The 27,382-nt window shown below is 56.9% G+C and overlaps 1 protein-coding gene across 4 annotated transcripts; it reads left to right on the top strand.

The window, feature by feature from the left end:
• The first annotated feature begins 9,892 nt into the window (after positions 1-9,892).
• On the top strand, positions 9,893-27,223 carry CHRM4 (cholinergic receptor muscarinic 4). 4 transcript variants are annotated; one of them, XM_063332995.1, is made up of 3 exons: positions 9,893-10,149; positions 23,154-23,195; positions 24,095-27,222. In XM_063332995.1, the coding sequence occupies exons 1-3, from the start codon at positions 10,095-10,097 to the stop codon at positions 25,570-25,572; spliced, it is 1,575 nt and encodes a 524-aa protein (XP_063189065.1). In that variant the 5' UTR covers positions 9,893-10,094; the 3' UTR covers positions 25,573-27,222. The 4 variants fall into 4 exon arrangements, with proteins under 4 accessions (XP_063189065.1, XP_063189066.1, XP_063189067.1 ...); XM_063332997.1 differs by lacking the exon at positions 9,893-10,149 and adding an exon at positions 16,261-17,152 and having other exon boundaries at positions 24,095-27,223; XM_063332996.1 differs by lacking the exon at positions 23,154-23,195 and having other exon boundaries at positions 24,095-27,221.
• Positions 27,224-27,382: the final 159 nt, after the last annotated feature.

Raw genomic sequence — 27,382 nt, 5'->3', positions numbered from 1 at the left:
GGCCCTGAAACCACCAAGATTCCTCCCGCCCGAAGCAGCCCCTGCTCCATCTTCATCAAGGCTGTTTAAGGTCATCCAGATGGCCTAATGGACCTCATCAAAGTACAATTTGTATCGCAGTGCGCGGCTATTTGAAGCATCCCAGCTCAAGGCTGGCGGTAGCGCTTTGGCTGGGGCAGTGGCACGTCTGCCTCAATTCATTGAGGAGGTGATGGATGAGGGACTGGAGCCTGGCAGGGGGAGGCTGGCCCTCACCTGGGGGGTGAGGAGGGACTCAGGGGGCTTTTGCCTGGAGGCTGCGGGCTGGTGCTGCTTGGGTGTCCATGAGGGGTTGGCAGCTATTGCTGTAGGGATGGATGCAGATGCAACAGGTCCCCAACCTTTAGCAAACAGCTGGGAAAGCCCTTTGAACCCCTTCATAACCACGGGCTCTGTCTTGCCAGCTTCCTTATCCACAGCTTGCAGCCTTGCTGGTTTGGTGACTGCCCTTTGCAGTCCCAAGGGGTTGCTCCTCCCTGCTGGCATCTTTAGCTCTTTGGGGAGTTTGTTAAGTGCTGCTTTGCTTTGCTCTACGCTCTCTGGACAGGCTCTGTGTGCTGCAAGGGTGAAGTGCTCCTGCCCCACGGCTGAGGCAGGAGAGGTCTTGTCCCCTGTGCTGGGGCTGCTGCCAGGTTTCCAGGCAGGGTCTCAGGCCCTGAACAGGTGGAATAAGTAAATTTTCATAAATTTTTCATAGTTTTACCCTTCAAGAAATTAAAACCGCAGCTGCTTACTTTCCTCTTTTGAAATATTATCACTGAGATGATGTATTTTTTTATTTCAGTCGTAAAGCCTATTTAGGGTCAGGTACTCAACTGACTGAGTACGAATTAATTCAGCTCGTCAGAGCGCAGTGTCCCTCCGTAGAGAATCCTCCCTCAAAATGCATTGCTCTGACTCAGGTAGCTCTGAAAAGTCTATGAAAATAGATTTTCCCCATTTTACGGTAGCGAGAGGGGAACCTAATTATTTTTTCACTGTATTATGGGAGCGCCTGCCATCCCACTCCACAGCAGCACCTGGGGGATGCTGGCACGCCACGGTAGCCAGGGGGGAGAGCAGCGCAGGCACGAGTGACTGCGGGGGCAGATGCACGAAGGGAGGCTGGAGGAGCTGGATGAGGGTGGCTCGGCCACGGAGCAGCAGCTGACAAAGGTGACAAACCAGAGTGCGGGGAGAGGGGTGCTGTGAGCTGGAGTCTGAAGCCTCCCCCTGGCCGGATCCCACCCAAGCGATGGTGGCTGTTAACAGCCCGTCTCCAGCGAGGCAGCTGGAAGCACTTGCTCTCTAGAGGTGTTGGCAGCTCCTCTTCTCCCGCTTCAGGTCGTGTGCCTGCTTAGCCCTTGGAAGGGGGTCGTGGTCCCTCACTGCCCCCGTCTGGGCCCCGGCTCTGCCCGGCCGTGTCCCTCGCTGCGGCTCCGTCCTCCAGCCTAATCACCCAGGGGCTGGAAATTAAGTCCCATCACAGGCTTGTTTTCATTAATAAAAACACCAGGCTGGGCTGGGATTCTGATTTATTTTGCTGATGTGATTACCTGCCTCCCGCCCACGGCTCCCCCAGCCCCTGCCCGGTGGGGAGGGGAATGCTCCACGTGGGTTAATGGGCTCTCATGGGCGCCTTCACTCTATGCCATGCTCAAAAAATCCCAAACCTCCATCATCCCTGCCCTGGGGGGCTCCTCAGCCAGAACCTGCTCCGGCTGCTGGGAAAGGAAGCTGCAGCACCGCGACAGGGCATCCCCCCTGCCACCAGCGAGGGTCTCGGGGCCAGGTTGCCAGCCAAATTGCTGGCCAGGGGCTGGTGTGGGGCTAGTGCTAGGGCAGAGCAGGAGCTAGCCTGGCTGCAGGGAGGAGGAGGAGGAGGAGGAGGGCTGTGCGTATGTGTTTATGTGTGTGCACGTGTGTGTGTGCGCAACGGAACGCCTGTGGAGGGGAGAGGGGCTGCAGCGTGAAAGGATGGATGGATGGACGGAGCTGGGCTGGCAGGCTCCTGCCCTCCTCCTCCTCCTCCTCTGCTCTCTGCCCTGAGACGCCTTATTTAAATAAATGATGCAATTACTGGGAATTAAGGGGAGGTGAGGGATCGATGCCAAAACGGAGGCTGCTCATTTCCAACTTCCCTAGATACTTCAGGTTTTTCTGTGCGCCCTCTGCCCCTCTCTTGAGTTTTCTCTTCCTCCCAGTGAAATCGTGGGAAGGATGGACACCCACCCGGCTGGAGGCTCCTTCCCCCCTCCCTTGGTGTCTTCTTCCCTGACCGAGCTGGTTCTTGTGGTGCCTTTTTGACTTTTGACTCCCCTTGCAGGGTCTTGTGCCTTCCTGCCTCTGCCTTCCCCAGGATCCCCAGCTCCGGGGTGAGTGGTCCCAGGGCTGTGCCTTGCAGGCGGCCCCGGCCCTGCTGCCCTCCCGCTCTGCTGCAGCCCCCTGCTCGCCTCCCAGTTCCCCGGCAGACACAGTAGTGAGATTATCGTAATGATGTCCGACAAGGCAGTATCAGGAATTATGCTGATAAATCTAAACAGACAGCTTATAAAAAAAAAAAACAAACACAACTACAACTGAACCCAGGCCTGTAATTTAATACAGGGTTATTAGCCTGGCCGGCAGAGAACAGAGCTCTTGCATCCTGCATCCTTGAGTCTCCTCTGTCCCTGGCTCTGCCTTGAGAAATGGCCTCTTGCCATAACTAAAAGACTTCAGCCAGGTTTTTGGCTCGACCTGGGGCCCTGGAATCTCCTTAGCGAGTGCTGGGGCTGGGTGGGGGGTACAGGCCTGGAGGTGAATGGGATACCCCAATGGCAGTGGGCTGTCTTCGTCTCCGCAGCTCAGTACCCATCGCCAGCCCACGCCAGGTCTTCTGCCCAGGGTAAACGTCAGTGGGAAGAGGCTGGGAAGGAGCCGGGGGGGAGGAGAGGGGCAGGCACAGGTGTGGGAGGTGTGAATGCCAGGGGGCTGCCCGCTGTCGCGCTCGGCACCTGTGGGATGAAGGCAAGTGACTGGCAGCCGGGTCCCTGCCCCGTGGCAGCCCCACAGCTGGGCCGGGTCCCTGCCGGATGCAGGGCAGGGGCAGCATCTTTCTTGGGAAAGAAAGGATCTGCTTTCTTCTGGCAGTATTAAATGCTTTCTTGACACAGCAATCGCTGACTGCTGTTTTACCTGCTGTGGTTTTTGCGCGCTCGCTGCGTTCTGCTTGGTTTCCTTCCCCGTGAAGGGGACTGTAGGTGGCATTAACACTAACGGGGGCTCTACGTGAGGTAAATATGTATGTGGGGAGCACAAATCCTGTCCAAACAGGGCGCTGAGCTGGGCCACCTGGGGGGAGATGCGGACACATAGAGCTCTTTGTCCCCCGGCAATTACCTCAAACCGAGGGAAACACACCTTTTAGAGACGTTTAAAACAGTAGGTGCATTAAAGCAAATATTTATTAGGCTGTGCGTGCATTAGGAGGCAGGCTCCACCAAGCTGCTCAGTGAATTAAATCTGATGGCAGAGCAACTGAGCTGCAGGCAGAGCTGCTGGCTCCCTGTCCTGGGGGGAGGAAAAGCCTGGGGGGGCTGTAGGAGGGGCTTGGGTTTGCCTCAGTGCCCCCAGGGCGGGCAGCTGGCAAGCCACCAGGCGGCCATGCTGGGTGGCTCAGTGCCTGCACGGGGCTGGGGCCTGTCTCCTTGCTTGGGACGAGTTTCTCCTCCAGCGAGTGGCTGCCTGTACCAAAGGTGGTCTTGGCTCCATGAAGTTTGTGGGGTTTTGGAGGCTCCATTCCCATGTAGCCCGGGGGCTGGTGGACCCATGTCTCCTGTAGCCATCCTCCTCTCCTGCAGCTCTGCAACAAGCACTGTCACCTTTCTTCAGAAGCCACCAGCCGGTGGGGATGGTGTGGGCTAACCTCCTGAGCTGGAAGTTGTCACCACGGCAGGTAGCCCAAAAGCCTTTGGAGGGGAGGCAGCAGCAGCCGGGCCCTCCCGCTGCCCAGTGGGCTGCTGGGGACCCTGCACCCAGCTGGGGAGGGAGGCTGAGCGCTCACCACCGGTGAGGGAACCGCTGTGCACGTAAGCGTGGGGGTTAGTGATTTCATGGGTTAGTGAGTTCAGGAACCAACGAAGTAACAAATTAGAAAATTAACGAGTTAGACTGAGCCATTAGAGGGGCCTTGAGCCCCTGTCTGCTTTTTCCCTGATGGTCAGGCAGGAAGCCATGTAGGAACGTGCCTGGGACAGGGGCCCGGGGAGCGCAGCGGCCGGCTGACAGCAGCCGGCGACTGCAGGCAGGTACCGTGTTTCAGCGCACGCCAGCCAGCTCCCCAAGCCAGACCTGGCCCACGGGCACAACGGTCACGGGGGAGATGTGCCGTCTTCTGCGGCAGTGTAGGAAGCAGCAGGGGAGCAGTTCAAGCCTACGTTTCCACTTTCTTCTTTTTTTTTCTTTCTTCTTTTTTTTTTTTTTTTGGATAATAGATATAAAAGAAGTGATTCAGAAACACTTTACCCCTTCCATTACCCAGAAAGCAAATAAGAGTTGCAAGAATGGGGACTGCAACAAAACAATTATATTGAAATATTCGAAGTCGTGCTTATATGGCAAATGTGACAAAATTGAGCGCAACCTTAAAATAGCAGCAGAAGCAGCAATCTTTTAAAACACAAAAAGCAGATGATTATTGACTGAAGAGATTGCAGCGCGGCGGGCTGGGCGGCGGGCTGTTGTGTTTAACTCTCTCCGGAGGTGCGTGCTCCCTCTGCCTCCCCGAAAGCCGCAGCGGGCGCGGGCTGTGGCTGCCCTCACGCTTTGGATGAGCTCAAGCAACCGGCGATGCCCAAGTGCCGGCCTCCTGAGGGCTGCCATCAGGTGAGACGAAGTCTAGCATTTCACCTGCCGTGCTCCCTTGCCTGAGTTAGGACACTGATATTTTCGCTCAAGATGAGGGCACGGGTTTCTGGTGGTCCCCCAGCTGCGCCCCCAGGGCAAGTGGGGGCCGCTGGTGCCAATGTCACCCCGGCCGCCAGGACCGCACCTGCTGCGTGGCTAAACATAGTCACCCGCTCCCCAGGGCTGGGGCTCTGGCTTCCTTCACTGGTGCTAAAAATTACATTTTCCAAATAATGAAAGAATCTTTCATTACCCTGTCTCTCTCCCCGGGAGGCTGGGAAACAGCTGAGCACTAAGTGATGTGTCTAATGCGGCTCCAGCATCGGTATTTTTATTCCTCCGTCTCTGGTCCAGGCATCCCATGAAGCATGAGAAGATGTGGCTGTGGATGAGTCCTGGGGGCCTGGCCGAGGTAGCAGAGCATGGCTGGGAGCCTTTGGCCGCTTCCTTTCTCGGGAAGGTGGCGGCAGCCCTGCTCCTTCCTCCTCAGGCCCTGCAAGTCCTCCTGCCCTGCTTCCCTACAGCATCGCTTGCTTCCTGCAGTGTGGTTTTGTCCCAGCATGTTTTGGGTCCTGGCTCACCCCACATCCATGAGTGACTGCCCTCCTGCAGAGCTCATGTCTGGGGCACTCGTGGGGCCGTATGTGCCTGCTGCTGCCCCTGGGGACAGCTGGGATGAGGGGGACAGGCCGTTTCCCTGGGGATGGTGCTTGATGGGGAAGAGGAGGAATTGTGCTCACACCATCCTGCGTCTCCTTGACTGGAAGAGCAGCTGTGGGATTGCTCCAAGCAAACGTGGCCTGGGAGTGATATTTATTGCAGAACCTTTAAACTGTCCTAAGCCCCTTTACCAATGTGCCATCCTGTGCCCTTAGGCAAACTATTAGGAGAGAGGCAGGTGACCGCAAGGTGCTGTCCCCTCTCCCGTCTTCCACAGGGAAGACGCTGGTCTGGGGGAATGACCCATGTCCCCTGTGGGCTGTGTCTCACCCACCAGCACATGCAGGGCAAGAGCCCACCCACGGGTGGCATCGTCCGGCTGCCTGCAGCCCTGGGCACGGCCAGGGAGACTGAGTTACTGCCCTGGTGTTTAGGCAGCTGCCTCCTGCCAGGCAATGCCAGCTCCACGCCAGCAAGCCAAAGGGCTGCATGCCCGGCGGCTCGCCTTCCGCCCTGATGATCCCTCCAGGGTGCCTGGGGTGTCTCCTCGCGTGGTCAAGAGCAGGCAGAGCAGCTGCTCCTGCTCCCTGTGTCGATGCTTTAATGCTTGACTGCTGAGCGAAGCCTTCACACCCGTCCCCCTTGGCAGGGGGATGCTGAAGGGCTGAGCCTTTCCGTCACCGGCTGGTTTTTCTCTCTCTGCCTCTCCCTTTATGAGTTGGGTTTATTTTGTTGTTGGGCTGATAGACGGATTAGCATTTCTCACCAGGCTGACTACCAGAGGGTTATTAAAAGTGATTTGCAATGTAAATACTTTCATCATCAAGCACATTTTCTTTAGACTAAGGTTGACTTTTATGAATATTAAAGCCCTGTGGATGGGTTCAGCGAGTTTGTGGGAGTATGTCTGTCGGAGGGAGGGGGTCTGGCTGCGTGCACTGTGCTGGGAGAGGCAATCTGGATCTGCCTGAGGGCAAAGGGATCTGGTGCCGGAGGTAGGGAAGTGGAGCGTGAAAGGGTGTGCGCGATGCAGAAAGAAAACTTGAGCGCCTTGGAGAGGGACAGAAAGAAGGGAGAGGGAACATGCGTGCGTATGCACAAGGGCATCTCTCTATGAGGGAGGACAAGCTGGGGCTGGAGAGCTTTTGCTGGAGTCTGGTGGGGGCTGCTGGGCTGGGGAGGGCATGAGGAGGGAGGGGGAGGCCTGGCCAGAGCTGGTGGTGAGCGGGTTTGACCTCAACAGCACCTGGTGCCAGAGGTGTGTGTCTGAACAGACACGTGCCCCGTGTGCTCCAGGGGTGGGTGACAACTGCTCCTTCACCTGTAGAGTCCCTGCCACGAGCGTGGGGGGGCAGGGTCCCCCAAATCCCTCAGCAGCCACAGGCTGGCATTAAGTTGTGTACCAGGAGCCAGTCCTGGCTGCTGCCTGCTCTACGCTGCGTGTGTGACTACAGTTACTGGGAATCTCTCAGGGATAAGGGGTGGATGATCCCAGGCCTGTGTGGGAACACAGAGTAAATGACCCATAACCGCCTTCCCTGCTCTTCAGACGTACCCATCTCCTGAGTGCCCGCTCCTCTGCCTCAGGATGGCTATGGATGGGAGCTGTAACAAGCCAAGATGAAGCATCAGGGTGGCCACTTGCCACTGGCTCCTGCATCTCAGGGGCAGAGGGGAGAGGAGTGGCATTGCTTGTTTCTAGGTGTTTGTGTTGTTTTGGTGTGAGGGCAATTTTTGAGATGGAGGAGCCTGGTGGAGCATTGCCAACTGATAATGGAAGAGCAGCAATTGTTGATTAGACAGGCACAGCAAAGCTCGTGGGCATGGCTAAAATGAAAAAAAAAAAAAAGAAAAAAGACAAAGAAGCCATCCAGAAATAGAGCATGGAAACACAGTGATGAAAAAAAGGGAGATGTGTAGTTACATGAAAAAAGGCCAGCTCTAGGAGCATCCTAGATCCCTAAAAGGGGGCGTGTGCTGGCTTTTACTCCCCAGGTACATGCCGGACCAAGCTGTGTCAGTCAAGCAGGATGGCAGGAGACCCAGACTGTCACAGGTCCTAATCTCAAAAAAGAATAAGGAAGGCTCTTCCTTTGCTTGGGCCACTGCACATGAAGGCAAGTTAGCCTCTGGCTTCTGATGTGCGGCAACCACAAGTCCCTCCTATCCCACCCTACAGCCTGGAGCTGGGGTCAGAGTTGTTGATTTTTCATGACCAGTGCCTACATGGCCGAAGAAGGAAAGTGATGTCACTTTGGTGGAACTCGCTGGCAGCCCATGAGCACTGAATGCACGAATATGTCAAGGCAAGAGAAGCAAGTGCTATCTTTAATTGGAATGTGTTTCTGGAGTCTGGGCTTTCAGAAACTCTACTTCTGACTAATGAGAGTGCACAAAGCTAGGCTAAGAGTTAGAAGCTGAAAAGTTTTGTATTCAGTTTGGTTACACATTTTTATCTCCATGACTGATCAGCTTTGGAAGAAGACTTCTCGCTGTTCATTACCATCTTTTGTCTATCCATGGGGAGTTGTAGTTTGAAACAAGAGTCCAATCAAATAACCCAACTCCAGTGCAATCAAATTGTCTTTGAAGCAGATATTTCCTCAGTCTGATGAGTTCACCCAGAGGATGGCAAAGGTTTTTTTCACATATTAATTTTTTTTAAGGTGGGGGAGAAGGAGTAGGAGAGCGAGGGTGGTATTTATTTGAGGTCAAGGCTTTGGGGCGAGGCAAGAGACTCCAATTAACTGTCTGGAGCCTTTGACAGGTTTTGGTCGGTGACTGCAAAAGTGGTGTGGGCAGATGTTAAGCTGGCAAAAGTCAGCGAAGCCTCGCTGAGTTCAGTGCAGTCGCGTGGCTCCGCACCAGCTGGTGCTGGAAAAGCTTTGTCTTCTTGCTCCTCAAAGAAGGCAGGAAGGAAAATGAATACCAGTCGACTGAACACTCACTGAAGAAATGCCAGGATCTGACCTAGGGTGACCAAAATAAAGCCTTGCTGCTCTGGCAGGAGCCTCTCAGTGTGCAAAGGCAGCAGCCGAGCTGAAGATGCAACTGCCGAGAGGCTTTAACCTTTTCAGGTTGCAGAGCGAAGCACTTGGAGCTGGAGATGTGTCATTAGAGAAAATTGTCTGAATTATCTTACAATGTTCTCTCCGCTGGGATTCAGAAATGTGTCTTCATCTCTAGGGAGAAGATACCGGATTGCAGGATTTGGGGAATAGAGAGGTCAAATCTGTGAACTGGGCAACTGGGCACATCTGGCTAATATTTTAGCTGACGTTGACATCAAACACTGCCCTTTAGTCAAGTCCTACCTCCCAGAGCAAGAGATGTAAGAGAGGAGGGTGAGGAGGTGAAGTGGATGGTGGGAACTTGTCTGAGACTGTAATCACTCAAAGGAGCGAGAAAGTGGGGTGTTTATTTGTTTATGTGTATTTATGTATCTGTGTGTGAGAGCCGAGCAGATGGGGAAATGATACCCGTGTGTATCTGTGAGACAGTACGAGTGAGAGGCAGAGGGTTGGTGAGAGAGTTGGTCTGGGTATAAGCAGAGAGAAAGGGAAAGGTGTAGAGGGAAGGCAAGACAGATTCGATTATTTTTTTTTTCCATTTGTTTCTTCTTGCTTGACACTTTCTCATAACTATGATGAAAGGAGAAAGCAGAACCTGTGGGGCAGTCAACTGGTTGTGAAACTGCCTGTTGATGTTTTTTGTTCCTGGGGGAAAACCCCGGTACTGAGTACTAGTGACAACCCGGCAGAGAGAGTCCGTCGTGCGTTTCAGGTTTGCAGATGTGTGTGCCAGGACCGGAGTTTAACTGCGTTCTGGGGGCCGCGGAGCACGTCGAGGACTCCCTTTGCTCGGGCTGTGCCGGACCCTGATCCGCCTCTTCCCGGTGCCTCGCTCCCTCCCGCCTTGAGGCCCCGGTGCTGCCGGAGCGGGGCTTATCGCACTCCGGCCTCCGGGCGGGACCCGGGCGGGCACCGGGCGAGCAGCGGGTGGCACCGGGCGAGCAGCGGGTGGCACCGGGCGGGCACCGGGTCGGGCGTGGAGCGCTGTCCGCGGTGCTGCAGGGCCGCTCCCGCCGGCACCGACGTTGCGGGGGGTGGGGGGGGTGGGGGGGGTGGGCGTAGCTGCCCGGCACCGCCCCCCCGGCTCAACATCTGGCCGGGGGGGGCGGGGAGCCACATGTGGGTTGGGGGAAGTGTTGGGGGGGGGCAAACAGCGGCGTGGGGGTTGGCCGCGGATCCCTGACGTCGTGGTGCCCCCCCACCCCCCTATTCCCGCCGCCACGGTGAGGCTTTGCGGCGGGGGGGCGCACATCTGGGGGCGGCACATCTGGGAGCGGGGGAGGGAGGGGGCGGGGGGAGCGGGGGGAGGACCGGGCCGAGCCGGTAGCGCCGGGTCCTCCCCTCCTCCCGCCCCTCCCCGCCCCTCCGCCGCGCACGGCGCCGCCGGGAGCCGGGAGCCGGCCGGGGCCATGCGTGCCGGAGCCCCCGACGGCGCGGCGGCGTGCTCGGCGCTGCACCATGGCCGCTGAGAACCGCTCGGCGGCGGGCGGCGGCGGGTCCTGGGGGCTGCCCGGTGAGTCGCTGCTCGGGGGCTCCGTATGCAGGGGGCGGGAGGGACAGGGCATCCCCGCGGGCCCCTCCCGGAGAGTCCCTGCGGGGGAGTGGGAGGTGAGGGCGTGGGGGGCAGCATGGCTTGAGGGTGCATGGGGAGCGGGCTGCGTATCCCCGGTCGCCCCAGGAATGGGGGGAGGTGTCTCTCTGCCAACTTTCCCGCACTCCTGCGTCCCTCCGGGAACCCCGGGGGCGTCCCGCGGGTCGGGACCCCCGCGTTGGTTCACTGCCCCGGGATGTGTGGAGTCGTGCAGGGCTGCAGCCCTGCCAGGGCACCGGGACGGGGTCTGGCATCCCCCCTTCCCTGCTCCCATCCACATTTACACTGCTCCCCGGGATCCGTGGTCCGAGGCACCTCGTGTCCCTCTGATCACCTAAGAACTGGCCCTGTCAGAGCCTTACCGCGGGCATATGAGCAGCCTGCACCCCCGGGAGCAGGCACCCCCCCAGCGGGGAAGCCAGGGCAGGGGTTATTTGCTCCCCTGGTGCCTCCTCTTGGAAGGAGATTTGTTTTCTGGGCAGGAAACTACCTGCATGCTTTCTTTGCTTCTCTCTATATTCCAACTAGAGCAGCAGGGACAAGATCCCGTATCTTTTGGATGTTTTGTCCCCAACCTGAACAAAACCCCTCTGGCCCTTGTGGCCACCTCCCAGGGCATGACTAGGCAGAAGTCCCCCCACCTCCCCGCAGAGCCCTTTGCTGGGCTGGGCATTGCAAGGGAGGCAGATCTTGCCCCCTCTCTCCCTAGGTGTGGACCCCATCTGCCCTTTAGCCCTTGGTGGCCCCACTGCACCATCCCCACTGGTAAATGCAGAGCTGCCCCGTTGCTCTCTGTGGCCCATCGTGGCCAAGAGTTGGGCAGCCCCACCCTTCTTTCCTCCACCTGAAATGACATTGGCTTCAAATTAGGGGACAGTTCTTGTCACATTTTTAAATCAAAGCAGCAATAGCTTCTCTTATGTCCTTCTTTAAACCACTCTGACTGTGACATGGCCACATTTTCTACCTGGTCTTTGCAAAGACCAGGGCTAGGGAGATATTTCCCCACCTGAGGAACAGTTAGCGTTCCTCTGTGCCCTGCTGGTGGCTGGCAAAGCTGGTGGGCTCTGCTTGGGCTTTTGGAGGCTCCCTGCTTTGCCACAGGTGCCTTAAGTGACCTCCAAGGGCATCTCAGTTTCTCCTGCCACTACTTGCAGGATGATCGGGGGGGTGGGGTGGGGCTGGGAGGGCTGGTACCCACCCAGTGGGGTGGCTTGTGGATGCTGGCACTGTCTATCAAAATACTCAGGTGCCAGGGTCCTAGACCCCAGGCTTTCATTGAAACATCACCAGTGGCAATGCTCACGTTGAAATCACAGGCGACAGCAAGACGCTTTTTGCTGTCACTACTGCTGGGCATCACGCCCTGCTTCCTAACGCCTTGACTTCTGTGATCTGGGCACCTGCTGCTGCTCTCCAGCCTGGACTAGGCCCCCATGAGGCATTCCAACAGACAACGGGGCATCCGAGGGGGCAACTTCACCCATACAGGGAACTTAAGAAGTAGCAACCCATCCCCAGTTCACCCCTCAGCTGGGCTGGTGGCCAGCGGGTAGAGCCCCTGGGTGGGGATGGGAGCAGGTATCTGCGGGGGTGGTGGTGTCCCTGTGCATGGTAGCCCCCAGTTCCAGCAGGAGCCAAGCCAACATGCCCTTGCTTAGAGCTGGGAGCCAGTTCCCAGGTCTGCCAGCCGGAGCAGCAGCAGTCCTGGGAGTGACCCGATGAGTGGACAGCAGGAATCTGCTGGGAGAAGGAGGAGGAGGGCTACCAGTAAAAGTGGTTTGTTTATTCACATAAGGGGCATACCCCTCTCGGTGGGTCAGTCTGGTTTCTTTCATAGAAGAGAAATGAACTGAAATGATTAATTAACGCTGTGATCCAATTACTCTGAGTTTGCAGAAGGAGCATGGTTTTTCTCTTTAAACTGTCCCCACGAGGATCCTATTGATATCAGGTTTTGTCATGGTTGGGGCTTTGGTTTTTTTTGTTTGTTTGTTTTAAATTAAAATGACAAACATCTCCCCAGGAAAAAAAAAAAAAAAAGAACAAAACCAGGGAATAAAAATAGTGAGACCACGATGAGCAGCTGATGCAGAGCAGTCCCTAGCACACCTTCGCTGTGGAGTCCTTCTCCTCCTGCCCTGCCAAGCCCTGCCCAGCAGCACCCACAGAGGTGAAGAGGGTTGGTGAGTGCCCAGCCGAGGTGGCAGACGCAGCTCTGCAACGACAGCGGAGAGAGCGGTAGCGAGAGGAGAGGGAAACAGAGGCTGTTTGCAAGGGGCTGCTGCTTTCTGCACAAAGACATCTCCTCTTTCCACAGGCATGTAGATGCATCAAGAATTTCATGTGCGCAAGCTGACCCCTTCTCCTTGGCACACTAAATCAGGGCTTTGATGGGCACCTTCTGGAGAAGCAGGCGTTGTCCTTGAGCCAGTCTCTGGTTGGTCTGGCATGGGGCTATGCCCTTGTTGCCCTCCGGTAAGCCAAGGGAGGAGGTCTGATTTGCATTTCAGCATCCATTCTGGGCTGGGTCTAAAACTGCGTATTTAAAGGACGTGTGTTTTGGAGAGATGTGAGGGTGTGGGACCTGGTGCAGCCAAGAAATGGAAGTTTGGACCACAATGTTCCCATTCTACTTCCCCTCCTCTCTTCATCACTCTCCCAGCATCCCCCACTGACTGCTCTTTAGCCCACCTTAGCACCAGTGCCCATCACAAGTGTGCCAGGTAGTGGTGGGGCTCAGAACCTGGGCCATGTAGAAGCCTCTTCAAACCAGCGTTTGGAGCCCCGCCAAAGCAATCCCTCTTCTGAGGGATTTGGGCGACCAGTTAGAAAACAGCCGTCAGTTTCTAGGAAGACTCACATGCTCTCCTGCCCAGGGCCCCTGCAGGCTGGGCGGTGAGGGTCTTACTGGGTGGCTGTTACCTAACTCATAGCCAAGTGGAGGAGTGTGCCAGCCCTGACCGTGCCCTGGGAGAGCACTGGCCACCACGACATTCCTTTAACCTTCTAGGCACGGGAAAGGCTTGCTGCATCCAGACCCTTCAACGTACTGAGGTTGGCCCTTGCGCTATATTCAGGCAAATTCATTTGCTGAAGCTTCAAGGGCAAGATAGGCATTTCCCGGCCAAATGAATCTGGGGCGAGTGCTCCCTGTGCAGGGTTGCCCGCTACACCAGGATTTTGCTGGTGCAGGAGCACAGGGAAGGGTGTCTCGCCTACAGGTCCCACCCTTGATGTTTAGCAGCAGGGTTTTAGCAGCAGAGACACAACCAGCCCCCATTCTCCCCTGGCAGACACCCAGGTGTCCCACCCTGTGTGCATCTTGGCAACCATCCCGCTTTCCCTGCGGGTGGATGCACCGGTCCTGCTGGGCCTTGACTTTGGGCCAGGATGCCGTCATTTGACCTGGCTTCAGACCTTGAGTCCCCCGGCACAGCGAGCATTGGCAAGTGAGGTTCTGCCGGAGACGCTCCCTATCCCAGTCCCTTGCGTGCTGGGCACAGCTGTTCATGCCTTTGCCCTGGGGCTGCTCTCAGGACCCTCCAGAGATATCTTCAGCCTGGAGGCTGCACTGCACAGGGCAGGGGGGAACTCAAGCAAAGACTCAGTTTATACCTTGTAAAATGTAAGTTTGCTGAGAAAATTAACTTCACCGGCCTGTCCAAGCCTCCAAATGCAGTGGCTGCAGGTGCAGAGCCTTGTCCCTCTGACAATCCCTGAAACCATTGCTGGAGCTCCTGCAAATCAGAGCCGTGGGAGTGACGTCGACCCTCCTGTCTCTTCGTGACCCTGTCCCCATCAGCCCTGGCGTCCCGTGCTCCACTCAGTGCTTGAGGCAGCAGCAGAGGTGCCCAAGTGCCCCGTCCCCCTCCCGTCCCACCTTGCTCCAGCATTAGGCAGGCGGAGACGTGCCAGTGCAGAGGACCTGCACCCACCCCGGGCACTGTTTCCGTGACTCAGAGAGGGCTGGAGAGGGATGCGGGGGAATCACAGGGCTGTTTGCTTGTCTTCAAGAGCCTTGCAGAGGAGTTTCATCCTAGGTCAGCTGGTGCAGGAAGCGCAGCAGCTGGGAAGTTTGTCCTTTAAAGGCAGGACTCAGTGTAAACCGTGGAGCTCCTCGGACGCAGTGGGCTCGGCCGGAGCTATCGACGTGGTACTGAGCTATTGAGGCCAGCTGCACTCCTCTAGCCAAGGAAGCCGGGCGGAGAAGCAGCCCCTCTGCTACAACTGCTGTTAAATCTAATGTATTTTCTGGTACCTTGCAGCTTGTAGCAGCAGCATGTCTTGGCGCTGCTGCAGCTGGGCGGGAGGCAGCGGGGGGCTGGCACCAAGTGGCTCAGCTGGAGGCGGCTGGAGGACGGGGGTGAAGTGTCGTCCGCAGGTTTGAGGCTTGCGGTGGAGTTGGTTTATGTTGGCTGGTTAACGGGTTAATGTCTTCAGGCTCTTTAAGCAGAATGAGATTGATTCATCTGTGGGAAACTCAGCCCTCCAGTTGTGCAACACCGAGGTCTGAAAACATCACTCTACAAACACAATGTCCCAGGCCCTGGCGTCCGCTCCGGGTCACGGGGCAGCTCTCCAGAGGCATGCATGGCGCCTTGCTTCGGTGAATCCCCGCTCACAAACCCTCCCAATGTTGATGTTAGCGGGGCCCCCCCACGGGCGGTGCAGCGCGCTGGCTCTGCCGTGGAGGGACAGGCATCCTTTGGGGATCTTGGCATGACGGAGAGGGGAAGGAGTGCACCTTGCATCTCCCCATCTTTGGTGCCTTGGGGGTAGTTTGGATCCCTGTTCTGCTGGCAGTTGCATCACGTGCAGTCCCAGTTAAAGCCAAAAATGTGCATGCATTTGTGCAGAGAGGAGTGGAGAGCAATGAAACCCTACTGGCACCCAGCCTTTGCCTAACAGGCGTGAGTTGCCTGGGCTTGGGTCTGCCTTTCTGCAGCACTCAGGAGCAGCATCTAGTCGTCTCTAGGCTGCTTGCAGAGCTCAGATCACCCACCACGGCCCGTAAATGATGCCCAACTCTTGAAACTCTCTGCCACCATATGCAGTCACAGGCAATGAGGTGGCTAAAACCCCTGCCAAGTGCTGCCTGCAGCATTAGTGTTGGGCCATGACAGGTTGGGGACCACCGTCCTGTGGTGAGAGAGGTGACTCCTAGGCAGAGCTGGGCTGCCCGAGCCGGAAAGCTGCAGCCCATGAAGGTTTCCAGCTCCAGCACATTTCCTGCTCTGCCCAGCCAGGAGCTGGTGGGACCCTCCAGGGAAGACATCAGGGAGAGGTTTGCAGGTCTCTGCGTGAGGTTTCTCCCTATCAGAAGAGTTTCTTAGGGCTCTTCTGTGGGGGAGATACGTAATCCCTCCCTGCAACCTGAAGCTATTCACATCTCTTTCCTCTCCATCCCTCCCCTCCTCTGTTGTCACCATGTTTCCTACCTACTCTCCTCCCCTGGTCCCAACGTTTCACATGCTGCCTGTCCATGCCCTAGGCTCCCCTGCCCACCTTCTGCTGCAGCTCCTGTCCTTCACTCTGTCCCCTTGCTCAGGTGTCACCTCCAACGCCAAACCCTCTGTCAGTTCTTGTGGCCAAGTGGGGTGTAATATTTTCAGTTTCCTTTTTCATTAGCACCCCAAAGATTCCTCTCTGCTGTCCGTCCCTGGGACTAGGGCTCTCCTCTGTCACGTCCACATCCATCCGGCAGGGCCCTTGGCTGATCTTGCCAAGAAAATCTTGCCTGATTTTCTGCCCTTGGCTCAGGGCATCAGCTTTCTTTTCTCTCACCCACTGCTCAGCTGGTTTATTCATCCTCTCAAAGCCCTGCAGAGCCTCACCCTGCTCCATGGGGCCAAGGGGCTTTGATTCCCATTGCGCGCTCTTTAAAATTTCAGAGGAGCACCTTGGTGTTTTCCCTCTGTGGTGCCTCAGCTCTGGGAGGAGTTGCTTACAGAGAAACATGCCTCCCCCTGCTCCAGCCTGGGACAACGCCACATCCCTGATTACCGGAGGTGTGTCCCCACCCCACGGCCGGTGGGAACCCCAGGGAGAGAGCAAAGAGGGTGGCTGCAGGGTGCTGTGTCGCTGCGTGGGGGCCAGCCCCCGCCTTGCCCAGTGCCAGCCCTGGCTCCCGGGGGGGCTGGGGAGGGCTGGCACCCTGGATGAGTGGAGGGGACCTGGCGTGGGTGACCACAGCTGTACGGGGCAGTGGCAGAGTGAGGGGGCTTCCTTGCAACTGGCTTCCCCAAAGAGGGGCTGAGTCCATCCCCCTTGCTGTCCCCAGGCAAGGCCTGGCCTTGTCCCTGGCGCAGGGAGAGCTGTTCTTCTAAGCAACCAGACCTGGAGTCTTGCAACTCCCTGCCCTCATCCCCCCAGTCCCCGCTCCAGCGCCATCTCTCCCGCAGGCGTCTGATCCCGGCTGCTAACTTCTCCCTGGGGAGAGCCCAGCTAATCCAGGCAGCCACTTGTTGTTGTAATCCTCTGTCGTCCTCGCCCTCCTTCCCCTCTCTGCCCGCTGAGCCCAAAGCCCTTCCCGGCAGCGGGACCTGTAGCTGGCTTATTTCTGCTGCACTGCCTTGAAACAGCTGGCTCGTATTAAAGCTTCAGCCTAGAGATAGAAAAGAACGTGAGCATCTCTCTGAGGCAGAGAGCATTAATGCAGTAGCCGGGAGGGGAGAAGCGCGGCTCTAGCCCAGGCTCAGCTGAAAGCCCAGCACCTCACGGGCACGGGCTGAGCTCTGCCGCCAGCCCAGAGCTGCAGTCCTGGGGAGGCCAAGGCAGAGGGAGGGGATGGTGGCCCCCCCGGCCCGGCTGCGGGATGCCGCCGTGGTGAGCCTTCTCCCCCCGTGATGTTACCCACCGGAGCCGGCGCGGGAGCTGCTGGGGAGCTGCCGGTGCCCGGGAGCTGTGGGCTGGGCCCAGTGGGGTAAGGCTGGGGTTGGCTTGCATGGCGTTTGCCGGGCGCGCTTGCTATTAGCTTTCCATTGATAGGGCATTTATTGGGCCTAATAATTGGGTGACAGATGGTTAATTAATTGTCAGAGCGGCCAGCGTGCTGGAAGGTTATTTATAGGAGTAACTTCTAACCACTCAGACCCACTTTCTTGCCAATTTGCATCTTGCCTGGTAATGGTGGGTGGCCCCCAATGAGCTGCGTATGATACAGGGCACGTTAGGGATACAGGCAAGCACCAGGGCAGGCAGCTTGGGCAGGGGGGTGCAGCCGTGCCAACTGTGGGATGCTGATGAGTGTGATGGGCTGGGGGCCACTTAGGTGGGTGGCTTGTAAGCCACAGCTCTGACCTGCAAGCACCTCTCATGGCCAGGTGCACGCTGCCTTGGACAGGGTGCCTCGGTTTTGCTTTGAAACGCAGTGGCGATCACCTAGTTACAAGCGGCAGGGCAGGCTCCTGGCTTGCTTGGTGGGGGTGGTCATGTTAGGTGACTGCAATGCTCCCTTCTGGCCCCCAACAGAGGAATTTTTCCAAAACATGATGCACAAACACGTGCTGAGCACAGGGGGGGGTTCCTCCAGCCCCCTCTCCTCCCCCCGAAGGCTGGCAGCTCCTGCGTTGCTGAGATTACTGCTTCTGTGGTGGCTCCAGGAAAAGCCGTGAGAGTCTCACAGCTTGCGAGGACGGAGGAATTTACTTTGCCTCATCAGAACCAGTTGAATAGCAGAGGAAAAAGAGGAATAAATTATTCAAAGGAAAAATAAAATGCCCAGCTCAACCCCATACATTACTGGAAGGCGCAATTCCCCTGGCATGATGTCTGAGATCTCCTCTGGAGTAGGATAAGGACTTCAGGGGCCCATCGACCCTCGCCGTGCCGGAAGGGTGCCATCTTAATGCAGCAAATCCCACTGGCCCCTCAGCTCCTTTCTGTTTTCCTGGTGGGTTTATTGCCTTCATCATTGCCGATGCAGAGGCATGGGAGCAGCCTGGCACCAGCCCAGCGGAGCCCTCTCCGACCAGGCAAACCCAGGCTGATCCCCCTGCCACGCACAGGGCCCCCCTTAGTTCCCTCCCCATAGACTGTATTTCTAAGGTGGCTGTTCCCCGTATCTAGGGGCTCTATTTTCACACTCTTTGAGGGGTGTGAATCTGTCAGCCAGAACAAACCCTCACTAGATGTAAACCGGTGCCATGACTCAGGAACTAATTAACAGCTATTAGATAACGCAATTAGCACCACAAACTCTCACCCCTCTGCAGAGTGTCACCCCTTCCCTTTATGTCACAGACACGCAGGAGCCATAAACACAAGTATCTTTTCAGCGTCTTCTATCCCTCCCCTCTTTTTTCTCCCTCTGCCTCCCTCCTTTCCCCCCAGCCGGTTGTGGCTACGCTAACTGCCCAGCCCCGCATCACATCAGCGGTTTGACATGATGGAACTAATCCCATTAAGATTTCCACCCTCTCGACGCTTTTAGGAAAGCCAAGACAAGCAGAGGGCTGACGGTGGGGCTGGGAGGGCTGGTGACGCTGGAGCTGATGTGCTCTGGCCGCAGCCGGAGCAGGGAGTGATGTGTGCCTTCCCCCACGATGTCCCTGCAGTGGAGGTGACCGGCTTCCCTCCCTCCTGGAGTCAGGCAGCGCCCGGAGCCCAGCGCGGTGCACCCAGCCAGGAGCTGGCAGCCATGGCCACCCCATCCCTGCTGAGGCAGGACCCCCACCCTGGGCTTGGGGTCTCCTCAGCTTTGCTGTTCCTCCAAAGGGCTGACTGCACCTGTGCAGAGTAAAAGCTCATCTCTGGTGCAGCTAACACTTGGAAGCCTCTGGGAAAGTAATGGTTTCTCTAATTCCTGTCTTTTTCCCTACGAACCTCTTCTTCCCCGACAGGTGTGTGAGTGTGGGGCTTGGTTTCTGGTGGCGAAGCTTGATGACTGTACTGGGTGCGTTCATAGCCCTGCTCATTCCTAGAGACCTCTCTTCAAGCCACATGTGGACCAGCCATGACTCTATCCTCACCTGTCCCTGCTTCCCTGGCCCGAGGATGAGGATGGGGCTGGGATGGGGGCAGGGAGGGGGCAGCTGGCAGTGGCGTGTGGGATGGGGGCCATGGAAGGGCTTGGGGAGTCTGTGCACAACAGGGAGCAGAGGCAGGGGACACTGGGGCAGTAGGGCTGCTTGCTCCAGGAGCTCATCCCACAGCTCGAGGTGCCACCATCATATGGGCATGTGTACATACCAGCATCTCCCGCTGTCTTCACTGCGCCGGTGGGGAGGGTGGCCAGCTCCTGCCATACGGAGAGCGATGGGGAGGGCTGGAGAGACTGAGACCCTCCATCCCACACGTCTGTTGCTAACTGCACACGACAGAGTACCTGCCTCTAGCCAGTGCAGCTTTTTGGATACGGGATGACCATCAGCAGTTCATGACAGGGATTTCTCCTTTCCTACCTGGCAGTTGGCTGCAAGGCACTTTGCAGGGACTGACAGGCAGGGAAAGGTTGCTGGAGTGGCACACAAGGTGTGCAGGAAGGAAAAAGCAGGAGCTTTCCCCCCATGCCCTCCGATGTCACCTTGTGACCAAGGAGGGGTGGGCAACACTGGCTTTGCTCTTTCGGTGTGGAGCTGTCTTCTTGCCCGACAGTGGTGGCACCCATGATCTCAGGCAGCGATGCGGACCCTCCTTTGCCAAGCACTGCCCAAAAAAGGTGTACCTCACCCAAATTACAACCTTCTCTGCTTGGATCTGCATCTGCCTCTGTCTCATCTCTTCATCCATAACGTGCAAGATGTTGGGTGGGAAGGGAGAGGTGTTTCCCTGCCTAGAGGACCCCCTTACTGAGCGCTGCAGGGCCCACAGAAACCCTTAGACCATCAGATGCTATCAGTGAGGAGCTGGAGGCTCTTAATGGCTTCGATGGAGAGGAGAAAACCTGCCATAAATCACTGCTGGAAATCCCAGGGAGCGAGGAGGCCGGTGATGGAGTTTGCTGTAGCTGGCTGGTGAGAGCAGGTCTGGGGGAGCACCCACTGAGCACTGCGTGTGCAGGGAGAAAAGCCAACTGGTGTCGCAGGTAGGGGCCTCAGCCCCAGGAGCCCTTCTGAAGTGGCCTCTGGGCTTTGCCAAGGCTGCGTCTCCTCCCTGGCTGCAGTGCTGGCACGGAGGCTTGGGCAGAGGGGGATGGAGGTAGGGAGGGCGATGTGGGATGGGGGAGCCTGAGGGGAGAGGGAGAAGAAATGTGCTTCTGGAGGTGGAGGAGGAGAGAGAGGGGCACTGGGGAGCATGGGGGAGGCATTTAGTGAGGAGACCGCAGGGTCTGGAGAGGTCTCTTGGTGTCTTGGGGGCTTCACAGCGTGACCACTGCAGTGATGCAGCTGGTGTGAGAGCAGAGCTGGAGTCACACCGATGAGGCCATCATGGCATTGCAGCTCTCCCCCGTGCTCCCTCCATCCTCAGGCACATCCTGGGGGTGCAGGCAGAGCTGGGGTGGCCTGAGGGCTGTGCCCCCACCCAGACCCTCCCCACACAGCTCAGGTGCACTCCATCCCAAAGGCAAATGGCAGGATCTATCCCCAGTGCCTACGCAGGCACGACACACAGCTTGGTCAGCTGCTCCGAGACCTGGTGAATTCGTAGCATCCTCGGTCTGCTCCCAGCTCCGGACTGAGCTGCCTGCCCTGCTCAGGGAGGCAAAGGCAGCACGAGGCTGTCCCAGCAAGCTCAGAGAGGGTGTCTGGGGCAGAGGGGAGAGACAGCAGGATGGAGAGAGCAGAAGACAGGGAAAGAAGGGATGTCTGACAGGCTGGGGCATGGCAGAAAATAGCCAGGGTGTCTGAGGCCAGGGTGAGTGGTGTAGACATCTTCCGGCTTGTACATGTACATCTGTGTTGTAGGTATCTCCACACCCTTGACCATTTTCCTTCCCGCTCCTGCCCTCAAATGGGAGATTGCTTTATTTTTGCCCTTCAGTGAAGGCTCATTTTCCAAACACCGGTCCTTCACCCTGAGGCTGCAGTTGCCTCTGCCTCAGCGCACCAGTTTCCAGCTTGACCTCTGGGTGGCATCCAAAGACACGCCAGTGGGGCTGCGCCAGCCTTTCCCTCCTTCATTTCTTGTGAACTGTACAAGCGGTTTTATGGAGTGGGACAAGCTGGAGTCTTCTTACTTTGGGCAACTGAGAACACAAGCCTCTGTCAGGACCAATAATTAATTAAATGCACTTTGAAGAGGATGCCTGTTCTTGAACTAAAGTGAAAAAAACGAAACCCTCGTTTTAGTGGACACAAAGGAAAGGTTTGTTTTCAAGATTTTCAGTTTCTTCCTGGAAGAGCTGGGTTAGATGTCTGCTTGATTGCTAGCTTGTCTGATCCGTTTGATTAGCTGTTACAAGAATGACGGCTAAATCTTCCCCATCTCACCGAAGCGAAGAATTTTAAACTCATTTCAGTTGTACTGAAACCAACCCCCAAACTGCCACGATTATACATTTCTAAGTCATTTTATACACTTGTCACCTCTTCTCGCATCCCTGGATGTGTGCCCAGGAAGAATGGCAGCAGAAACCACTTTTCCTCTGCCTTGATGCATCCCTTGTGCGTGGAGCTCGGTGCGCAGCTGGGCAGTGCTGATGGGCTCCCTCGCCCCGTCAGGTGTTCAGCATTTAGTATCTGCCGAAGGGTGTTGCTTTCTTTTCAAAGCGCTTTGTCTTCGTGGGCCGCATCTAACAGGCTCAGGGGATCACAGTACGGAGGTGTTTCTCTGGCCCTCACCCGCTTCTTTCCCCTGCGAGTGTAAGACAACCCCAGCTGCTATTGCAGCTGTAGCCCTGCTAATGCAGAAGCTGCCTTAATGGCCTTGTTGGTACCTGGGCTTTCGCATCTCAGCTGCCATGCTTCCATTTTCTCACACCTGCCTCTCTTTAAAAAGTGGTTATATTAAAACCTTGGCTGTTTGCTGATGGTAGAAATCTCCCACCCTCACCACAAATGAAAGGCAAGGGCATTTCTTTTAAAATCCCAAAGCCTGCCAAACATTGTTTTGGAGAAAAGTGCGCTAATGGTGTGTTTATACACTTAGCAAAATCATCTTCAGGAGGCCCAGGCATTTGGAGCCAGCGCCGTTTCTTGAGGCGGCTTGCAGAGACACACCGTGCCAAGTGCTCCGGCTGTGCGTGCCAGCATGGATGCCCACCCACAACCCTGTCTCCCGCTGGGCTACCAGCAGCAGCTCCCATGGGGCCAGGTGGGCAGCCCGGCAGGACCCCCACCCCAGGTGGAGCTGCTGGGGAGGCTGCCCTAGCTGGGCTGGTGGGGTTGGGGCTCCCCCAGCGCCGAGGATGGTGCTGGTGAAGGCCCAGTTTGTTTTGGGGACCCGGGTGATGTAGGAGAGACAGGGCCGATGGGAAGCTCCTCCGTCCAGCCGCCTCCCCCAGCACCTTTGCTTCTCCTTACACTTCCAGGAAATTCCCCCTCATCCCAACACATCAGTTTTTGTTCATTGATTGAGGTCCATTGTCCTCTTACCTTGGGGGTTTAGCTACAGGCATCTTGGTTTGGATGAAGGCCGTCTTTCTGTCCATAATTTTTGCTGCCTTTCATAAATAATTCCATGTAGCAGGCTGAGATGGCTGGGTTCACCCTTTACGTCTCGACAGCCGGTGTGGCTGCGGCTGCAGTGTGATGTGGCACTGGGGGAAGGGGCCAGCATTTCCCGGCATCGCTGGCTGATGGCATTTGTATGGCCCCCTCCCTCTCCTGTGCCTGTTGGGTCTGGGCTGTGAACCGGGCCAAGAGAAATTACCCGGTTTCATCCTTGTTTGTTTGGGTTGTCTGCATCCACCTCTGAGCATATCACCCCTTTGTCAAGGCCACATTGGTTGGAAAGGTTGGTGCCCCTCAGTAAGATACTGTGGGACTTGCATGAACTCCTTGGGGCTGAAGCTGGAGCGTAACTTACTGTTTTCCCTGTCCCAGATTTCATCTTCCATAAGGAGCTGTTTGCTGCCAGAGACGCAGGTGAGCTGTGCAAGCCATGGCATGGGCTTTGGGGAGTGCTCTGCCTATGGGTAACCCCCTGCTGGGGAGATGCTTTGGGGAGACCAGCAGGACGTGCCTGGGGCACACCATACACCTGGCTCTCATCCCTGGGGCAAGGCACCGGCTCCGTGCCATGCTGCCCTTGCAGCGAGTGCTGTGGAACACCGCTCAGTTCCTCAGCCACCTTCCTCCTGCGGCCTCTTGGCCTCTGCATGCCTCCCCAGGACACTCTGGGGCTGTGCTCCTGATGGGAGATGGTCCCTGGTCTTGCAGAGAGGGACCATCGTACCCTGGCTGAAGGGCTGTCCCCAGCCCTGTCTCTGCTCCTCTCCCTGCAGCCCCCTATATCTCCTCCATCGCTAAGTGGGGACACAAAAAGTGCCTTTAAAGAGGTCCTGGGGTGAAGGCTGCAATGGCAGAAGGAGATTTTTTGAGCACTAGACAAGAGCAGTGCTGGCCTGGGAAACCGAGAAGGCAGCAAATGCTGCCTACAGTGGGGCCGGGCAGCCCCCGCTCCTCATCCCCAGGGCTGTATCATGGGGTGTTGCGCGGCTCAGCCTGCACACAGGGACATGCCACTTCTGCAGCTTGTTAGTGTGGGTGCCACAAGAGGACAGCTAAGGTATGGTATCAGGGTGTGCTTCCCAACCTCCACCTTCCTTGCTCCCCTGCTGCAGATGTGGGGTCCTCACACACATCTCGGGAAAGGGCCAGCCAGCAGCAGTGCAGCAGGAGCAGGAGGTGGGAAGGGAGGGAGAGAAAGCAGGAAAAGGGATGCAGTGAAGCTACAGCAGCTCACGGCCATGGTGCTGTGGCTGGACAGTCACAGGGGCCAGCAGGTGTAACATTCTCCTGTTCTGTCCCCGCTCCCCTTGCAGACTCCATGCACAACCTCTCTGCTCAGCCCTGGCAGGCGAAGATGGCAAACCTGACCTACGACAACTTCACCCTGGGCAACCGCTCCGAGGTGACCATCCAGCCTCCCACCAACTACAAGACAGTAGAGCTGGTTTTCATCGCCACGGTCACCGGCTCGCTCAGCCTCGTCACTGTGGTGGGGAACATCCTGGTGATGCTGTCCATCAAGGTGAACCGCCAGCTCCAGACTGTCAACAATTACTTCCTCTTCAGCCTGGCCTGTGCGGACCTCATCATTGGAGTCTTCTCCATGAACCTCTACACAGTCTACATCATCAAAGGCTACTGGCCTCTGGGGGCCGTGGTGTGTGACCTGTGGCTGGCCCTGGACTATGTGGTGAGCAATGCCTCTGTCATGAACTTACTCATTATCAGCTTTGACCGGTACTTCTGTGTCACCAAGCCCCTGACATACCCAGCCAGGAGGACCACCAAGATGGCGGGGCTAATGATTGCGGCTGCATGGATATTGTCCTTCATTCTCTGGGCCCCTGCCATCTTGTTCTGGCAGTTTATTGTGGGCAAGAGGACAGTCCCTGAGAGGGAATGCTACATCCAGTTCCTCTCCAACCCAGCGGTGACCTTCGGCACAGCCATTGCTGCTTTCTACCTGCCTGTGGTCATCATGACGGTGCTGTACATCCACATCTCCCTGGCCAGCAGGAGCAGGGTGAGGAGGCACAAGCCTGAAAGCAGGAAAGAGAGGAAAGGCAAGTCCCTCAGCTTCTTCAAGGGCCCGGTGATCAAACAGAACAACAATAACTCCCCCAAGAGGGCTGTGGAGGTGAAGGAGGAGGTGAGGAATGGGAAGGTGGATGACCAGCCTTCAGCACAGACAGAGGCCACTGGCCATCAGGAGGAGAAGGAGACCTCCAATGAGTCCAGCACAGTCAGCATGACCCAGACCACAAAAGATAAGCCCACAGCAGAAATCTTGCCAGCAGGGCAAGGACAGAGCCCAGCCCACCCTCGGGTGAACCCATCTTCTAAGTGGTCCAAGATTAAGATCGTCACCAAACAGACTGGGACCGAATGCGTCACCGCCATTGAGATCGTCCCAGCTAAGGCAGGAGCCTCTGAGCACAACTCCCTGGCCAACAGCCGCCCAGCCAACGTTGCCAGGAAGTTTGCTAGCATCGCCAGGAGCCAAGTACGGAAGAAGCGCCAGATGGCAGCCCGGGAAAAGAAAGTCACCCGCACCATATTTGCTATCCTGCTAGCCTTCATACTCACATGGACTCCATACAACGTGATGGTCCTCATTAACACCTTCTGTGAGACCTGCGTACCTGAAACAGTATGGTCCATCGGCTACTGGCTCTGCTATGTCAACAGCACCATCAACCCAGCCTGCTATGCCCTCTGCAATGCCACTTTCAAGAAAACCTTCAAGCACCTTCTCATGTGCCAGTACAGAAACATTGGCACAGCCAGATAAGCTGGCACTCAGGGACCACTTCAGCAATGTTATGGAAGCCCTTCCCTTTGCCTCCTTTGCCGGGGGCGGGGGGTGTCCTCTGCTCCCCACTCACAACAGTGCAGACTGTGCAGTGATTGCAGATGATGCCCTTCATCCAGTGCTGACAAAGGTCAAAGGCACCCCTGAGCTGCAGCCCCTTCAAGTCACCTCAGACGTGGGGACCAGCTTGGGGAGCCAGTGGGAAAGTTGGAGGCAAGAGGAGGAGATGTGGTCACCAGGAGCCCTCCCCAGCTCCCTGCTCTTGAGAGGCTGGCCAAATGGCAACAGCATTTGTCCTAAGACTGGATGCCTCTTCTCCCCCTGGCTGACCATCTCCAGGGCATCAGAGCTTGTCTGCATGCAGACGGCCTAATGCTGGATGCTTTCAATAGGCTTTTAAACCATTTATTACCCAAGAAATGAAAAGAAACCAGGGCCAAAAATTTGCCAGCCAACTTGGACCAGGTTGTCTTGGGCGTGCTCACTGGGAGTCCTGCTGGCCCAGCCAGGCAGTCAAGTTTGCACCCTAGCAGATGTGGCAAGCTCCTTTCTTTCCCTTCAGAGACGCCATCGTACATCCTCACCCAGGGACTGGGGGGATGAATTTTTCCCTGGGCTTTGTCTCCGCTCTCCCCTTCATGCCCTTTCTGCCCTTGGCCAGCAGTTGGCTGGACAGACAGACAGATAAACCAAGCATCTCACTCCTGTGTGAGGAGTGTGAAACCCAGTCACCTCCTACAAAGATGGAAGCTAAAACTGCAAAGAAAAGCAGTGGTGTGGTGCAGGACTTCTCTCCATGGCCCTGGGGAAATGTGGCCCCTGAGAAGTGGGCAGCAACGACAGTGAAAATAACTGTCCTCGGGAGGGACAGGGTGGGCTGGAGGGACTCAGAGGGGGTCGGGAAGATGGTCTGCAATGTGGCCAAGGTGCCCCATGTCTCACCGGAGCCATGAGCAGGTCCACGATCTCCCCATGGCAGGTGTGGGAGGCCTGGTGCACAGCTCTGGGGGCAGGAGAGGATGGCAGTGGCCCCTAGCCCTGCTCCTGCCCTGGGTGCAGGGAGGTCCTGGGGAGGCCAAAGGAGCCAGCTGCTGAGCTTTGTAAATGGATGTAACCCTGTCGTCGGTGTTGTGGTGGAGCCCTCAGCATGCGGGCTTCAGCCAGCATCTCCAGCCCCCTCCCAGCCCACCTGTGTGCGCAGCCCAGACCACCCCAGGGCTGCTCCTCAGCTTCTCCCAAAGCTGGGTCTCCACAAGTCTTGTGGGCACGGCCGAGCGCAGCAGAGGGACGAGGGATGGGATGGGGCCATGCTGGCACCGGCAAACTATGCGTCTGTATGTCCTTCCTGTCCCCACGCCGGGGCGATGCTGTGCAACCTGGAGAAAGGGTCCCCAGGCGGGGACCTCCCCCCGCCACTGCCTTTAGGATAATTCACATAGTGGTGCCCAAATTGTCTGGTGGGCTTTTGTTTTGTTTTGTTTTTTTTTAAACTGTTACAACGACAGCCCAATCCACCCCAAGACAAATAAAGACCCCTGACCAGAAACCAACCCTGGCCACGGCGTGAGGAGTGAATGAGTTGTCACCTCATGGCATCACGAGGTCACCTCATCCCCAGGAGCACCTGGGGAGCTCCTCCCCAGCTCCCCAGTCACCCATGGGTGACATTTCCTGCAGTATTGTGCGTGGCAGCCCCATCCCTCCCTCCAAGAGTGATGCGAGCAGCCCAAAGCACTGGCAAGAAGAGGCCGTGGGGTCTGACCCACGCGCCTTCTCCAGGACAATGTGT

This window comes from Chroicocephalus ridibundus, chromosome 4 (assembly GCF_963924245.1).
Source record: "Chroicocephalus ridibundus chromosome 4, bChrRid1.1, whole genome shotgun sequence".
Lineage (NCBI taxonomy): Eukaryota > Metazoa > Chordata > Aves > Charadriiformes > Laridae > Chroicocephalus > Chroicocephalus ridibundus.
The sequence above is the reverse complement of the archived record's forward strand: the minus strand, read 5'-3'. Positions and strand labels throughout refer to the sequence as shown.

Excerpts from the sequence above, each read along its gene's own strand:
- CHRM4 (XM_063332995.1), top strand. The coding sequence starts at position 10,095 with ATGGCCGCTGAGAACCGCTCGGCGGCGGGCGGCGGCGGGTCCTGGGGG. Across the intron at positions 10,150-23,153 it reads CGGGTCCTGGGGGCTGCCCG|ATTTCATCTTCCATAAGGAG; the intron begins GTGAGTCGCTGC and ends TCCCTGTCCCAG. Across the intron at positions 23,196-24,094 it reads GTTTGCTGCCAGAGACGCAG|ACTCCATGCACAACCTCTCT; the intron begins GTGAGCTGTGCA and ends CTCCCCTTGCAG.